Source organism: Hirundo rustica, chromosome 2 (assembly GCF_015227805.2).
Source record: "Hirundo rustica isolate bHirRus1 chromosome 2, bHirRus1.pri.v3, whole genome shotgun sequence".
NCBI classification, from domain to species: Eukaryota; Metazoa; Chordata; class Aves; order Passeriformes; family Hirundinidae; genus Hirundo; species Hirundo rustica.
The window spans coordinates 114,405,395-114,421,587 of record NC_053451.1 but is presented as its reverse complement, the minus strand read 5'-3'; the positions used below and the strand labels follow the sequence as shown (position 1 = coordinate 114,421,587).

The 16,193-nt window shown below is 40.8% G+C and overlaps 1 protein-coding gene across 6 annotated transcripts in view; it reads left to right on the top strand.

Annotated features, from left to right (window-relative positions):
- Window positions 1–16,193, top strand: part of SLC37A1 (solute carrier family 37 member 1) — a 35,576-nt gene that overhangs the window by 6,390 nt on the left and 12,993 nt on the right. For 5 of the 6 annotated variants that reach the window (XM_040056221.2, XM_040056222.2, XM_040056220.2 and 2 more), the window contains 7 exons: window positions 816–921; window positions 2,699–2,777; window positions 3,595–3,730; window positions 5,178–5,254; window positions 7,005–7,171; window positions 8,137–8,174; window positions 12,539–12,622. In XM_040056221.2, the coding sequence (XP_039912155.1) occupies window positions 816–921; window positions 2,699–2,777; window positions 3,595–3,730; window positions 5,178–5,254; window positions 7,005–7,171; window positions 8,137–8,174; window positions 12,539–12,622 (687 nt within the window). The remainder of the gene's footprint in view (window positions 1–815; window positions 922–2,698; window positions 2,778–3,594; window positions 3,731–5,177; window positions 5,255–7,004; window positions 7,172–8,136; window positions 8,175–12,538; window positions 12,623–16,193) is intronic. The other variant, XM_058419224.1, reaches the window with a different exon arrangement.

Here is a 16,193-nt window from a genome sequence, read left to right as displayed (position 1 = left end):
GTAAGAGAGGTGGTGTCCTTGTTTAAACATCCTCCTGCTCCTCTCAGACACGGATGTCGTTGTCTTCTTCAATATTTCCTGTTGTGAAAGTCAAGGTTAAATTTTAACTTGAAATGCCTTCAAGATGAAAGACTGATAAAGCTGGCACACAGTGATATTTGCTTGATAAACTTTAGTGAGACCACACCTAGAATGTTGCGTGTAAGTCTGGGTTTTGGGCAGGAAACAGCTATGCCTACACTTAATTAATGTGAATTAATCTCATTAGAGATATCTGAGAGGTTTGCATTCTGATGGTTGAGAAAAGTTGCTCATAAGTGATGAGTTGAGCATTCCACTGGCATTTCCAGGAGTGTTCCCAGTGCTGTTGAGCATCATAGTCATCGTTGTCTGTGCCCTTGTGACTGTTACAGTGAGGCTGATGACACAAATTCTCTAAGTTTGTTACTTTAATCTTCAGGGTTTATAACTTGCCAGACACAAACCAAATCCCCTGGTTTGTGCAAGTGCTGCGTTTTATAGAGCTGATGAGTCAAAGTACTTGATGGTTACTGCAGAATTCCAAAGATTTTCACTGTCAGGAGCACCAGTTCACTGTAGAATGTTTTTTCTAACCATGTAATTACTCTCATGTAATGATGGCTTCACCCAGCGAAATACCAAGCAATTAATAAGGGCCAACAATTCTACTGATTTGGGTAGTTTTGACACAGGTACGTATAAAACTAGAATTGTTCAGTTTCTTGCTGTAGGAGAGTTACCAGTCTCAAATTTTCAAGTGAATTTTCCACTGTCAAATGTCCTTTCTGTTTCAGGGAGAGCTGCATAAGCATTGTGCGAGTCAAGCTGAAGAACATGCTGCCCAGATCCAGCCTGTCAAAAAGCCATTTAATGCCTCTCAATGTGGATGGGAGCCTTTTGGTAAGGCTTGGGGTTTTTTTTGGTTTAGTATTTTTCTTTCCTAATAATGAGCTGATGTTCATAATTAGATTATTTGCTTCTAGCTATTTCTTTACATGTGCATGGAAGGGGTGGTTTTTTTTTCCATGTCCTCACTGATTTCTCCACAGGAAGTGAAGTTGTGATTTACCTTATGATTTTTTGCTGCTTAAAGTCACTTAAATGAGTGATGTTATTTTACTTCTTAATAGCTTAAGAGATGTTTTCCGTCAAAAAATGGGTTTTGTCTTTAGCATGTCTGTTTAGGAAAAAAAAGGGTGAAGAATAAAACCAACCATTATAATTTTCTGCTTGTTTAATTCAAGTGATCTTTTAAGTGAAATTACGTGGTGCTTATCTAAATTGGAACTTTGCAGAGTCCTTATCTGCCTGAAGGAATATTTTTCTCTCCAGTTTAATGAAGAAAAAGGGGAGACTTTATTGCAGGAGAGATTGACAAGTTACTGGATAGTTTATGAACCTGGCCTTTCACTTGAATAGAAAAGAAATATTTGCCTACTGAACAATTAAATTTTAAATTAATAGTACTTGACTTCAAATGAGACTTTGAATCATTCCTTGACACTTTTATTGCTACCAGAAACATCAGTGAAACAGATTAGTCCATTCTGTCAACGTGCCAGTCCACCCCAGTCTGTGTAGCCATACATTCTAATTAGTTTTTAATTAGCAATTAAAAAAAAAAGTCCTGCTCTCTTCAAAGATAATTAAAGATCTGAGCTCTGGGGTTTCTGTGGACAAAATCCAGTGTATTAACTCTTGCTGCAGGGTCTCCTGAAAAAATTCAACCCCCCTGGTGGGATGCACTTAAACCTGGGGAGTGTTTCTTGTCCCTTGAGCAAGGGGGGGTTGAGTTTATTTATCTGAAATATTGATTGGCTTTTCAGCCCAGATGTCCCCCTTTTTCTGTGGATATTATTGCCAAGCTGCCCCTTTGGAAAGGCACTCTAGACTTGTTCTTTCAGGTGTTTTTCTGGCAAAGCTGCGAGTGACACTGAAGGGAGGAATTTGCTTTCATACCTGTGACTTTATGCTCAAAGCCAGTGCCAATTGTGGCAATTTCTTGCGAATAAATACAGAATTTGTCTAGGTATGAGCTCAGGTCCTTTGGGAGTTGGTGATTCCATCAGGGTGGAGCCCCTTTGCTCCCTCCATCCTGTCTGCAGTTCCCATTTTGGTGTGATTATGGTTGTTTGCTCTTCAGGGCAGAGCTGCAGGGTTGTTTTCAGCAGAGCTCCTCTGTGCTTTGTGAATAGTTGGAAAATGAAGTGCAAAGGGCTTTACCCATTAAAAAAAAAAACAAACCATACTAAGCTGATTGTTTAAAAACCTCTATGATGATGGATTTTTTGACTGTTAGGACCTCATGCTTTTGCAACTAATTTTACCGCTTTTAATCAAGTCTGTTAAATTGGATTTTGTATTTTCTTTTGCCTAAGGCCTTATAAGAGAAGGGCACCTTGCTAATAACTGATGTTTCTTCTCTTCCAAAATGCTGTTTTAAATAAGGTAGAGTTTAGGATGGGCCTGCCAATATTTTCCTAGTATGTTAAAGGCAGAAGGGTATTTTTTTTTTGTTAAATAAAACACTGGCAAAATGTTTGCTGGAGTCTAAATGTGCCTGTTGAAAATTGAATGTCAGTACACATTCACTGACATTTTTCTTGTTATATATAAAAATGGTTGGGAAGTAATCAGTACATTTAAAGTGATCACTTGTTTTGAAAATTATTTTTAGATAAGAGCAACTACAAACAGCTACTGGGAGCGCTGGATTACTCATTTTTGTGTGCATATGCAGTTGGAATGTATTTAAGGTAAAACCCCGCTCTCTTTACTGTTCATTTATGAAGCTGAGGGACTTCTGTGATATTGTGCTTTCCTACTGCAGAGTTTCTGATGGAGAGTGAGAAATTGATTGCTGAGGGGGGAAAAAAACCCGACATGATTCTGAGCCCCAGTGGTATCAATCTCTGATACACAGAAAGCTTTTTACCTGCACCACTCTTGACTGCCTTGTGCGGGAATATTTTCCAGAGTGAAGTCTAACCTGTCTTTTTTTCATCTAGAATGTAAATCTAGCAGTCAGTCAATCTCCAATCAGTCTCCAAATTGCACTGATTGGATTCAAATGATTGTCCTGGCTTTCTTTAGTCAAAGAGTGGGAGCAGACACCTCGTGAAAGTAATACCAAACCCATCTTAAAGTGTGGAATCTTAGCTGCTGTTTGGAGATGCTTCTTTTTATTGACTAAAGCCAGAACCTTCATGAATTGTTAGCAGGGGAGACAAGTCTCACTTCAGATGGCTGGAGACACGTAATTTGGAAAATGACTCTGTAAGTAAATGACTTTGAATGTGCTCCAGATGAGTATCTCCCTGAAAGATGGTTGTGCAGCTGTCAGAACTTAGCAATTAATGAACTTGAAGTGTTGTGTCGGGTTTTTTTTTTTCCCCCCTGTCAAATGCAAAAAATTGCTCTTTCGCCGCTGCGAAGGCAACCAGCAGTTACCAGTAGAGTTTGTCCTCAAGCAGAATTAAACAACACAAAATACTCTTCATTTGTGAAGGCTTTTGGGGTGTGATCTCATTTGTAATGATGGCTTTTTCTCTCTATTTCCTCTGCTATCCCAAGTGGACTCATCGGAGAGCGGCTGCCCATCCGCTACTATCTGGCAGGGGGGATGCTCGCCAGTGGACTCTTCACTGCCATGTTTGGATTGGGTTATTTCTATAATGTGCATAATCTCTGGTTTTACATAATGGCCCAGGTAGGCACGGTGTTAATTTAGACAGTTCCTCCCATGGTGCTGTTCAGGGTAATACTGGGGTTTTTTCACTTGCACTCAGTGACGAGTGCTTGGGTGGGAGGATGTAAATGCTGGAATATCTTGTTGATGACAGGCAGAAGTGATAGAGTGGATGCCCCCAGGCTTTATTTTTGAAAAATGGTGGTGGGGTGGTTTATTTTTTTTAGTGGAAGAACTCTTTGAAAGCAAATTAATGTGTTTCACTCCGTGTCAAATCAGTGATCAAATCTTTGCAAGCTTAAATGTTGGGTGAGTTTTAAAACAAGAGTTTAGTCCTGTCAGTCTGCCAAGACCTGAGTGACACATCCTGGAATGGAATTCCATTTACACTGCTAATGATGAGCGGTCTCCCACACTGGTGTGGCTGGGAACAGGCAGCTTATGTAACGAGGTTCACCGTGGGAGATTTTTCAGAGCTCTGATCAGGTGTCACAAGAATTTTTACCGTTGGCCTGAAATGGAATTTAGGTCAGGAGCAGGGTCCTGTTGGCACTGGGGCCATTCTGGACAGGTCTGCACCTTGCACTGCTGCTTTCTGTGTTGTTGCAGTGACGCTCTCACCTCTGGTACCTCTGCAGGGCAGTGAGCAAGGTGGCACTTCTGTCACCTTGTCACCAATCTGTCACTGCCCCAGCCCTCTGGGATCAGGTGTTTTCCAGGACAGGAAATTCCTCCTTCAGCTGTCTCTGCCCTGTGGGATGTGGTCAGTGACTGTAACTCCAAGGGTGGCCCCACACCACCAGCCCCGTTGGTTTTTGTTGGGTAGGGTGAGGTTGGTTTTTGTTTCATGTTCAAATGCTCATTGTACACGTGAGGTTTTGTGTTGTGGTATTTGTGTTAACGGTGCAATTGCAGAGAGAGAGCTTCTTAGTTGAGATGAGTTAAACTTCTGTGCAATGTGGAGGCTGAAATAGTTCTTACTTCACCCTGAATATATTAAATTAAATTCCTCTTCTCAGTTTATTTACAGATGTCTGTTAAGCATTTTAATGTTATCCAGTCTGCCCTAAAGTTGTCTTTTTTTCTGCTTTATTTGATTGCAAACACGCTTTGCCATATGCTCAAGTTGAGATAAGTGTTAAGCTGCTGCTTGAGCGTGAGGAATTTACTTCTCTGTTCAGCTCAGAGCAGTGTGATTTTTGGTAAACATGTGACTGAATTACACTATTCTGTGATTTAAATCATAAACTAATTTTAGAGATGTAGGTAGAGGGCAGAACCTCTGCAAAACTTTGTAACTTGTTTATTCCCAGGAGAAAAAAAACAAACCACTTCCAAAACCGCCCCCAAAACTAAATTTCTAAATTCAAAACATTTGTGTAGACTTCCTTTTCCCAGTGCAGGAATTGTGCAGGAGCCTGGTTTATGACAGGGAGTTTCTATTTATGTTTTTATTATTTACTTGCAGATAGCTAATGGGTTGGTGCAAACCACTGGCTGGCCGAGTGTCGTTACATGTATTGGCAACTGGTTTGGAAAAGGAAGGTAAATGATACATAATCCAAAGGTTTGGAAGTACAGATCAGTTCATTCTGGGCTGTGATATTAACAATTTAAATATCTTTCGTAGGCTTCTGTGGGTTTTTGGGGTTTTTTTGAGATGAAACAAAGCAGTTAGAATTTTGAGAGGAGCTTCCTGTGTTATGCTGCTTAATTTATAGATGGGTTTGAAACTGTCTCCCCCGTGTCAAAACAGTGTTCTGTGGCAGCTCTTTTTCAGATGAATTATTTCAGAATGATGTTAGAATAATTCTTGCAAATATAAACAGTCTAAAACTGCTCTTAGGAAAGGCTGTTATTATGCCATTTTAATGTGAAATTTCCTGTGTTTTCATCTGTGTTTCAAAACAGTTGTCATGGCATAACTGTAATAAATACCTTTGTGTAATGTTTTTTCATAAACTTGAAAATTTAGAAGACAAAATACAGATGGCGGTTGATTTAACCTTTCTTTTATCACCTTCTTTAAATCATCTGCTTGTTTTGGTTTTATCTTAATCCCTGCACGGAGGTCACTCATGATGTTTATTTTTTCATACCATACAGTAATTTTCCATACATTTTGCAAGAGCTGCATGCTAAACCCACTGGTTCTGATAATGCTTGCTGCATGTGGCATATAATAATGCTACTGTGGTTCCATCCTTTGTATCTGTAGAGCATTATTGTTAATCAGTTCCAGAGAAGGATGTGCTGAAATTCGGTATTTGATTTTTATATAAACCACAGGATAGTTAAAAAAATGTAGCCTCCAACTAATTTTCCATTAGGAAATGCAGAGGATGGTGACTGTCATATAACATTGAACAGGACTGGGGAGTCTGTGCAAAATAAATACATTTATTCAGGCTTTGCTTTGTGCAAAAGCAACATCCTTTACTTTTAGGATGCCACACAGTGGGCTGGTGAGTAGGGCTCTGGTTTAAATGTCAGTGACCTGCTCCTTGTTTTCATTCTGCTGTAATTCCATGAAGCATCAGCAGACTTAAATCTTGTCTTCAGGCTGTGGAAAAGATTCAGGTTTGTTCAAGTTAGGCTGCTCCACGTAAAATCCTGCTTGAGGGCAAGGCAGTTTTCCTGTGACTTAAAAAGGGGAAAAAATCCCTGCTGTCATGACTTCATTGGGATTTTTGGTGCTTTACCCTAGCTCAGATGGAGCTGGTGTGCAGCAGCTCTAACCTGGGATTTCCAGGCAGACAGGAACCTGATGTGTGTTTTAGCCAAGCTTGTGCAGGTGTCATCTTCTACTGGCTGGAACCCAGCAAGTCCAGAATGGCATCAGAACATACTGAATTTGCTCCACATATCCTGTAGAGTTTGTTTTCTTCTGCATGACAAGTCTGACATGTCCTGCAAGCATCAGTGCAATATGTTTGCAGGAGGATTTTTATTCCCAAAAACACCAAACTTGGTGTCTACGTGGTGTACAACGTCAGCATATTTGTTTTAATCAAAGAAACTATCCAGAAACATGCAAGCCCTAGTGGTGCTCTTAAATGCCAGCAAGTGCAGGATGAATTCTGTCATGCACAGAGTATTTACAACAGTTTTATTAATATTTAGGTACCTTGAAATGGCCAGGTGGAGATTGTAGCATAAATAAACGATCAGTTAAGGAACCATAAGATAATATTTCACTGACACCACAGATGCACAGCCATTTTGACACACTTTTCTCCAGAGATTCATGTTTATAATGAATGTTTGTGTGTTTTGTTGTTATTTTTTAACGCAGGAGGGGTTTGATCATGGGAGTCTGGAATTCGCACACTTCCGTGGGGAATATTTTGGGATCCTTGATTGCTGCTTACTGGGTGTCCACGTGCTGGGGTCTCTCCTTTGTGGTGCCCGGGCTCATCGTGGCTGTCATGGGCGTTGTTTGTTTCCTGTTCCTTATTGAACGTGAGTGCTTCCGTGGGACACAGCTCCTGTTCCTCAAGCTGTGTCTGTGCTCAAAGAGCTTCTGCCCAGAACACTTCATGGGAAGAGCCTGTGTGCCTTCAATACCTTATCTAGTCAGAATCACAGAATCACTGAGGTTGGGAAAGCCCTCCAAGGTCATCAAGTCCAGCTTTGACCCATGCCCATGTTGTCACCCAGCCCAGAGCACTGAGTGCTGTGTCCAGGCCTCCCTTGGACACCTCTGTGGGGACTCTACCACGTCCCTGGGCAGCTCCTTCCAGTCTTTAACAACCCTTTCAGTGAAGAAATTCCTGCTGCCGTCCAAGCTGAGCCTCCCCTGGCGCAGCCTGAGGCCATTCCCACTCCTCTTGTCCCTGTTCCCTGGGAGCACAGCCCGACCCCCTGGCTGTCCCCTCCAGTTCTGGGAGTTATAGAGAGAAATAAAACACCCCCTGAGCTTCCTTTTCTCCAGGCTGAGCCCCCTCAGCTGTTCCTCATCTGGTTTGTGCCCCAGACCCCTCCCCAGCTCCCCTGCCAGAGTGACACTTCCGAATTCAGCCCCCTGTCCTGTCCTTAGCTCCCTGTGCTGATAAATGTTTAAGTGTACCTGAGCAGAAGGTCTCACCTGGCTGCAGGGTGCATTCTGTGCTGCCATCCATCCTCTGTGCTATGAGTTACAGGAGGCAGCTGGTGGAGCAGGTTTTGACACTATAAATTAGAAATTAAAGAGGAATCCTGTCCCTCTGCAGACTCAGAGATGCAAGTGCTTGTTTTAATGTAACTGTCCCGTCTCAGGAAGTAAATTTTGGCAGGTAGAACTAGAATTCTGTAACCAGCTGGACTGCCAGAGTAGCAATTCTTATCTGTACTGTCAGTTTATTGTAAGTTACACTATTTGAAAGTGTTTTAAGAGACCTTTCTTAGGCTTGTTTTCACTATTAGCTGTGTGTGGTATTTTATTTCAGATCCTAAAGATGTCAGTTGCTCCTGCACACCATCCAGTGTAAGTAAATCCGTTTTCTTTTTTGATTTTTGCCTCCTAAAAGCCCGTTTATTAAGATGGTTCTGTGAATCAGATTGTCTGTGTGGTTCTTTGTGCCAAGCTGTTGTAACTGTGCTTGAGGTGATGACTGGTCTTCTGTGCTTCACTGGTAAACCAGGAGCTCATTTTCTCTCAAAGCAAACGAATCAAGAGGTGAATTAATTTGTTTTAACTAGTTGATCTTACAGTAAACCAGTAAAAATAGTTAATCTCTTTTTTCCTTTTTTTTTTTTTCCTTGCGATTTCTTACCTTTCTTCAGCCTTCCTGAGCATCTCTTTAGGGTGTTCTGTGTGCTCAGAATTAAGTATTTTAGAAAGTTGTATCAATGGTGGAAAGATTTCCCTGGGAAATCCTGAGTTACTGTGTGAGATGATTCCTTTTCTGCCTCGTGAAGCTGTGAACCCAAGAAGAGGAGGGCAATCCAAATGGAATTGGAGAAAAGTAAAAAGCAAGGAAAGGCAACAAAGAGAGCATTAGGAGGACCAGCTGTGTTTAATTTCTCGTAAGAGAATGTCATTCCTGGCCCACTTTTGTTCAGGATTGTGCTCAAAGGTTGATCTTGTTTCATGTTCCCTGAGGCTCTGCTCTGTGTTTGTCTCCACTGCAGCCAAAATCTGGAGCAGTTCTTGCTCCAGGCCCCCAGGAACCCTTGGGCAATCAGGTCTGCCACACTTCCAAATATTTTTTTGAGTCCTAGAGAGGATTGGCAGAGCAGGCTGTGAGGTTTCCCATGTCTGAGAGCAAATCAGGGCTGTTGGTGAAGGTCCCAAGGGAATCCCCCATGGAAATTGTCTGTACATGTGGATTCATGTGAACTGTGCATTTTCTTTGCCAGACTCACAGACAGATTGTACAGGGTTGATTCCTCTTTTTCACCACCTAATATTTTCAATGGAATTTTACATTTTAAATGCTCTTGAATAGGCACTGAAGGCAACTTTTCTAGTCTGTGTTCTCTTTTCTTTAATGTTTTTTTTATCTTCATATGAAGTGCTTCTGATAGAGCTTCTGAATGCTTTTGATGGTCTGTGAAACTCTTATTCTTAGTTTGTTCCTGTGAGACAAGGTGAGCTCACACTACGCTCTGTATTCTTCATTTATTTCTCATTCAATTCTTAGAAGTAACTTCTGTAAAGTGGGAGAGTATTTTAAGTGACTCTCATTGCCTGCTGTTAAGAGCCCTATCTTCCTTAGCTTTTATGTAGTTCAGAGCATTGTTTTTACAGAATATCCAGTTAAGCCTTATGGAAATAAATATTTATTTGTTTCAAGTGCACTTTAACTGGAAAGCATAACTAAAGAGCTCTGCACAGTGCGTTGCTCATATGGAAAATTCTGACATGGAATATCTATTTACCATGATGTATTTTAACAAAAATTTCATATTTTAGGAGCTATTTCCCCCAGTTGCAGAAAGCATTTGACTCAGTCTTCACTAGTACAGCAGCAGGGTCACTGCTCCAGGCTCACTCTCACTGTGTGAGATGCATTTGATCTTTTGTTTCCCTGGAAACCTCACTCTGCAGAGCAAAAGGCATCACTTCTTCCTTCCCTATTCCCATTCCACATCTGGATATCTGGGAGGAGTTTATAACAGGGCTTCCCCACTTGCCTTGGACCTCGCTCAGGTTGAGATTTGCCTTGTCCTGGGGAGCTTTGTGTCATTGGAAGTGCTCAAACACTTCAGTCCTGAGTGGTCTGTGAGGATTCCCCTTGTGCAGGGGGCTCACAGCTTCTGTTCACCACAGAAAACTGGCCTTAGAAATTAAGGAAATTAATTAGGTAAGAGTTCAAGATGTGTAGGTGTGTTGATGACCGTTTCTGGCTGTAAAGAAAAGTGAGTGCTAGTTGAAGGGAGGGTCATGTAATAAGATAGGGGAAAGAAATTTCATCTGTGTTGTAGGAGGGATAGAATTTGGCAGCTGTAAGATACTTTTCATCCTTTGTTTTTTCATTCAGTCATTCCAGTAACAACCTGAACAACTTTGTGTGCTCTTGCAAATAGTTAGAAATCCTTTTTTTTTGAGGCATGAAAAGTACACACTTGCTTTTCTCATGAGGCTGTGGCAGGTAATTTTGGCCAGATGTCCTGGTGCTAAAAACTAAATCTCGTTGTGGAAGAATGAGGCCAGTTAAATTTAAGCACCACTAAAATAAATGCTCAGCACGAGGGAAGGACTTAGGGTTTATATTAAGATTTCAGAGCTCAGGGTCCTCTCTGTGTGATGTCACTGTCTTGGATGAATTTAGTCTACTGTTTATTTGCAGCATGGTCGTGAGCCCAATATTTCCACAGAGTTTGCAGTGGTGAGTAATCTGATTTCATTGAGTTGTCCAAACCCACAGATGGAGAGTCAGGCACAGAGCCTTGAGCGTGTGGTTCTTTCTCTTTATTCTCTGGTATCCTGGGCTGTGCTTCATTTGCCTGAATTCATCTTGGCTCTGATTTACCCATCTGAAATTTGTTTCCAGAGAAATACTTGAGGACAATAAAGTGCTTTTAAATGCTGGTGTTGGAGGCTTAATCTTGACTTTTTGAAGGGCTGTACCTATGACAAATGCAAGTGAGAAGTCAGTGGGCTTTATTCAGAATTGCTGCACTTCCTTTATGAAAGTTAAAAAGGAGATTTAACCTTTTTTACCCCCCTTTGGGAAATGTGATTTAGAACTGGTTTTATTACTTCTCATCTTTTCTCCCTGTGTCTTTTTAGTTACATCATGTTCTTAAAAACCTGCCTTGGTACTCTGGGAACTCCCTTTGTCTCGATTTTGCATTCCCAGAAAACTTCCCTCCCTTAAAATCTTGTTGCAAAGTGCTTGTGCATTTAAAAATTACCAGGCTGAAATTTTTATCTCCTGAAAAGGAGGAAGAAGTGTAAGTATTAAATGTCTAGTCCTTTTCCCTACGCATTTTCTCCTTACCGCAATAAATCTTATTTTTTGACAGTCAAATGAAAAAGTCATTCATTTTTCCTCTGCTGAGCTGCTGATGAAAAATGTAGATGACTTATCTCTAGGTGATGGATTTTCTTCCCCGTGGATTCTTGTAAATCACTTTTTTGACAAGAGCCAGATTTTCTGTAAGATAAAACTTAAAAATCTGTTTTACCAGACCCTGGGGGCTCGAGTGTTGTTGGTTTATTTTGAGGAATGCATGTCCAAGACTGCTTCTCTCTCAGCTCTGTTCTGAGCTGCAGAAATACCACAATTTATCCTCAAAAGTATTTTTTCTTCTTAGAAGGATTTGACTGATGAAGGGCAATTCGTCTAAAAAACACTGAAATACATACTCTGGGTTTTTTGTGGGGGGGAAGAATTACCCAGTGATTGATTCTGAGCTGGATTGTTCAGTGAGGATTTGCATTCTTTTTTCATTTGTGGTGGTGAGCTTGAGGAGGGGCTTATTTGGGGCAGAGTTTGTGGGGTTTTTTATTGTTCTGACTTGGTTTTTTTTTCAATGTGGCATCCAGTGTGTGGTTAGACACTTCAGCATCTCATCCCTGAGGAATACACAGTGCTTCTTCTGCACTTAGCAATAAGTTGTCCATACCTGACTGCAAACCTGCTTTTGAGCTGTACATTTAATTCAGCAGACAAATCTGAATGTCCCTGGTAAATCTTTTCAGACTAAAGATCTCAGAATGGTGTTTTCCAGTGAATGCAGTTTGGTGTGAACTGACACAGGGATGTACTTGTTAATAAGGATAAAAAGCAAGTCAATCTGGTGCCTGAAATGTAGCTTTTTGTCTCATTTTTTCTTCTGGAACTTGCTCGAGGTGCTCAGACTCCTGATCAATACTCCTGTCCACAAGAGCACAGTGCATTTATGGGCTAAAAGAACACAGTGTTACAGAATATAAGCTAAAGGGATGAACTTTTCTCTTAAAGGGATCAGGAAAGTGAAAAATCAAGGTTTTCATGAAACAAATCAGCTGCTGTAGTTGCTGCTGCAGTCATCTGCTTAAGAGTAAAAACTTAGTTTGCAATGTCAGTAAGTTCAGTAGAGGAAAAAGCAGCTAAAGATGTTGAGAGGAGTGTGACTGTGCTCTGAATTCATCTGCTTCTGTATAAAACCAGTGTGAAATAAGCCTTCAGATCAATCTGTGAGTTCATTTTATGTCCATTGCCACAGGTCTGTGTAAGAGCTTGAAAATCTCAAACCACATGGTTATCAAATTACAGATGCTCCAGCTAGGGTTATGTTTATGTTACAATGCACAAAAACTTGTACTAGAGACATAATTGACACTAATGTCATCCTTAAAAAAAAACCAAAAAAAAACAAGCAGCAAAAATATAAAGTTAATTTGTTTTCTTTTTTTAGAGTTCTAAAACCTTCCTGAACGGCGCCTCTCGGTGCAGAATGCAGATGCCGACCTTAAATGCTAAGGAAAATGGCAAACCTCAGGTAAAATACAAAATATTGCTGTGAAGTAGCATAGAAGACTTCTTAAGGCTCACGTGAAACCTTTACTGTTTGTAAAGATTGCTCCTCTCTTTATGATGCTGCGATCTGCTTCCATCTTCACACTCAGATGTAACTTCAGATGAGGGAACAAAGCATTACCTGCCATAAATAATGCAAACTGAGCTGTATGAGATGGCAGTGCTTGCTCAGTTGATCTTTTTTTATTATTATTTTTGTGATCTTGACACAGTTCCATCAAAAATAATGCACTGCAAAATACTTTAAAGACAGCCCACTTGAAATATTTAAATTATGTATATTGTGTCCCATCCTTGCAGTCTCACTTTTCTCCCTCTTCCTTTCAAAAGCTCTCTGTACTTACAAGATTATATGTGGAGATGGAGAGTTCTAAATATACACAATTATTCACAAAAATCTTGCTTAAAATTCGTAACTATAAGGGCTGCTGTTTCTCACTAGAAAATGAATTCTGGACTTGCCCATTTTGTGGGCAAAAAAACCCCCATTTTATCTTGTGATGGACATGAACTGAAAATTTCCATTTGAAATTTTGCGTTTGTATTCAGTACACTTGGCACGTTGTATCCTGAGAGGATAACTTTTTTTCTTTTTTTTTTTTTTAACTTCTTTCAGACTTTCCCAGGAAAATAGAAACTTCCTGTTCTCTTTATCCTTTGCCCATAGAATAATAATGAGCATTCACAGGGTGGAATAATCAGTGCTGGTAAAAAAGTTTTGAAATTTTTGCTAAGGAAACACTTCAATACAGCTTAAACTCTCTCTGTACTGAGTTTAATATTTTTGTTTTGAGCTGCCCAACAACAGTCTCCAGCCCAGAAATCATTTGTCAGTGTTATTTCACAACCAGATGGAAGGTGACATTTAAGAATATCAGCAGGTGCCTTTAGATAAGGTGGTATTTATGGAAGAAATACTTTTAAATTTACAGAGGAAAGGGTGGTGGGGCACTGGAACAAGTGACCCAGAGAAGCTGTGGCTGTCCCATCCCTGGAAGTGTCCAAGGCCAGGCTGGATGGGGCTCTGAGCAACCTGGGATGCTGGAAGGGGTTGGAATTGGATGATCTTCAAGTCCTTTCCAACCCCAACCGACCTGTGATTCTAAATCATGATGACAAAGCTAAAAAAGCCACGTGATTCAGCAAATCAGCAGCCAGAGATCTCCTGTTTAACTCTGCTGGTGCCTCTGCTGCCACCCTCTGAAAGGGTCTGCCTGGCAAAGGGTGAGGAAAATGTACCCCTGTCCCACTGGCTGGTGTCCCCTGGGAGCAGGACAGAGGGACAGCACGGACAGTGACCCTGGGGGAATTGCTGGCAGTCCTGGGAATATCCCACCCTGCCAGCTGGGGAATGTTTGCAATACAGAGTCTTAAACAAGGTTTAAAAAGAAACAAATAAAATCATTAAAACCCTTTCTTTGTCGCTCTTTGGGGCTTCCTGATTTTCTGCCAGTGACAGAAGAACATCTTCCCCTTTTTACAGGGGTTGTGTTGCAGTTATTTGGAGCTGGTTTTCACAGTCAGCTTTTGAGCCTCTACAGACAGCAGATGTTTTGCATTTCTGGGTTGGTCTCCAAGCACACTGGAGTGGCAGCTTTTACTGGGTTTTCATTGACCTCTGCAATTACTGTAGAAAGGAAGCAAATTCTCAGGATCTGCAGTGATTGAAAGCAGAATGTGTTTTTGGCTGCGAGACCTGAATACCTCTGTGCCTTGGTTGCTGCTTCTGTTAGGTTGGCCTCTTAAAAATGACATAAAATTGTGGGATAATGAATCCTTCACCAGAGATCAAGAGTGTGCCATATGCCTAATCATGCTCTGACACAAGCTGGCAAGGCTGTGCAACATCACCTCTGCCAAGCACAGACTGCTGGGTTTATTTATTCTTTACCTATGTGCAGCACAAAAACCCCCAAATCATCGACAGAAGTTTCCAGCATGAGTTTAAATAAATTGTTTGGACTTGGGTCACCTCTGCTGCAATATTTACCCACTCTTCTAAAACAGATTTAGAGCTGCTTGTCTGAGAAATGAGCAGCATTGCCTTGGACAGTCCTGGCTGAGTTTGCTGTGCTGATTGTGCAGGAGATACTCAGACACCCTCTAGAATCCAGTGGGGAGCTTCACTGCTTGAACCCTTTGCTTTTCCCTCTTTGTCTCCTCTCTCGTTTTTTAAAATTTTTTAATAGCTTATGGTTTGAAGTGGTGCTGTTAAAATTGTTCAAGTTTTGAAGTTGCTGCAATAATTCAGAAGATGATATTTTTATTCAGAAGATATTTATTCAGAAGATATTTTTTAGGATGATGGAGAGACTCCTGGGCTATGACACAGATTTGCAGGACCGTGTCAGAGGTCCCTAGATGTTTTTTCTGTCTTCTGATTAATGCTTTATCACACTGGACTCTTGTAAGTCCTGCATCCCATCTAACAATCACATCTAGAATTCTGGATGCTGCATGGCTGCTTCTGAATCTATGCTGAGTGTCTGGGCTCAGGTGTCCAGATGGTTCCCTGGCGCCCTCTCCTAAATGATGTTCTTTAAAAACTGAATTTATTTAGAATCATTGAGTGTAAAATAGCAGAATTGAATTTTTCCTGCAGTTACTTCTTTTCCTTCTCCCATCAGCTTAGCAAATATTAATCAAAGTTTTCTTCTTTGCAATAAGCACTGGAAATGGAACAGCCTGCTGTTATATCCTTTCTAGCCTACAGTCAAATATGTATTTGAGGCTTAATTCTTCACTGAGGCTTTGTTCAGATGCTGAAGAATTAGGAGAGGGAAGACAGTGTGTAGAATACATAACTAGGAAGAGTACACAGCTTGGTAAAGCCTCTCTCAGCAAGCAGGTGAAGGTGAGGATAGCTACATCCCATCCTTTTTCCAAGTTGGAGAAGAAGTGCTGAGGTCTGTTTATACCTATTTTTTTTTTCCTGTGTACATCTGTAAGATGCAAACTTCCAGTTCTATTCTGAGAGTTCACTTCAGTCTGGTAGAGGATTAAAAATAATATGAACCCTCCTGGCTACACTGGGCTGGCTTGTTCTTGTGGAGTGGTAGCTTGCTCCACAAGTATTCTTAGCAGCCAGTGGAATTCTTGGAATAAAATCCTTCCTAGTACTAGAAAAGAGCTCAGAATTCACAACTTAGGCAATGCTGGTGAACTCCAGGCTTTTATAATTTGAGGATTGCAATGCTCAAATGGAACAGATTCGAAAATAAAAAGAAATTATTGCTTAACATGAAGCACTCGCTGTCTGTAGTTCATGTGGAAAGATGGCCTGTACTTAGATCGGTCAATAAGATGATGTTACAGTCTGAAAAACAGGCTCAGTATTTGTACAGAAAGAAGATGATACATGATTTTCTAGAGAAATGTATCCTTGTAGAAATTTCTTGTACACAGTGTTGTAGGACTCAGTAGCTTGTCAGCTTTAATTCGACCACATTTATGTGGAGTGAGGGAAGATTGGAAACTTTTGTTCCACTGAATGTACTGTTAATATGTGGGGGTTTTGCAACTTGAAACTGTTC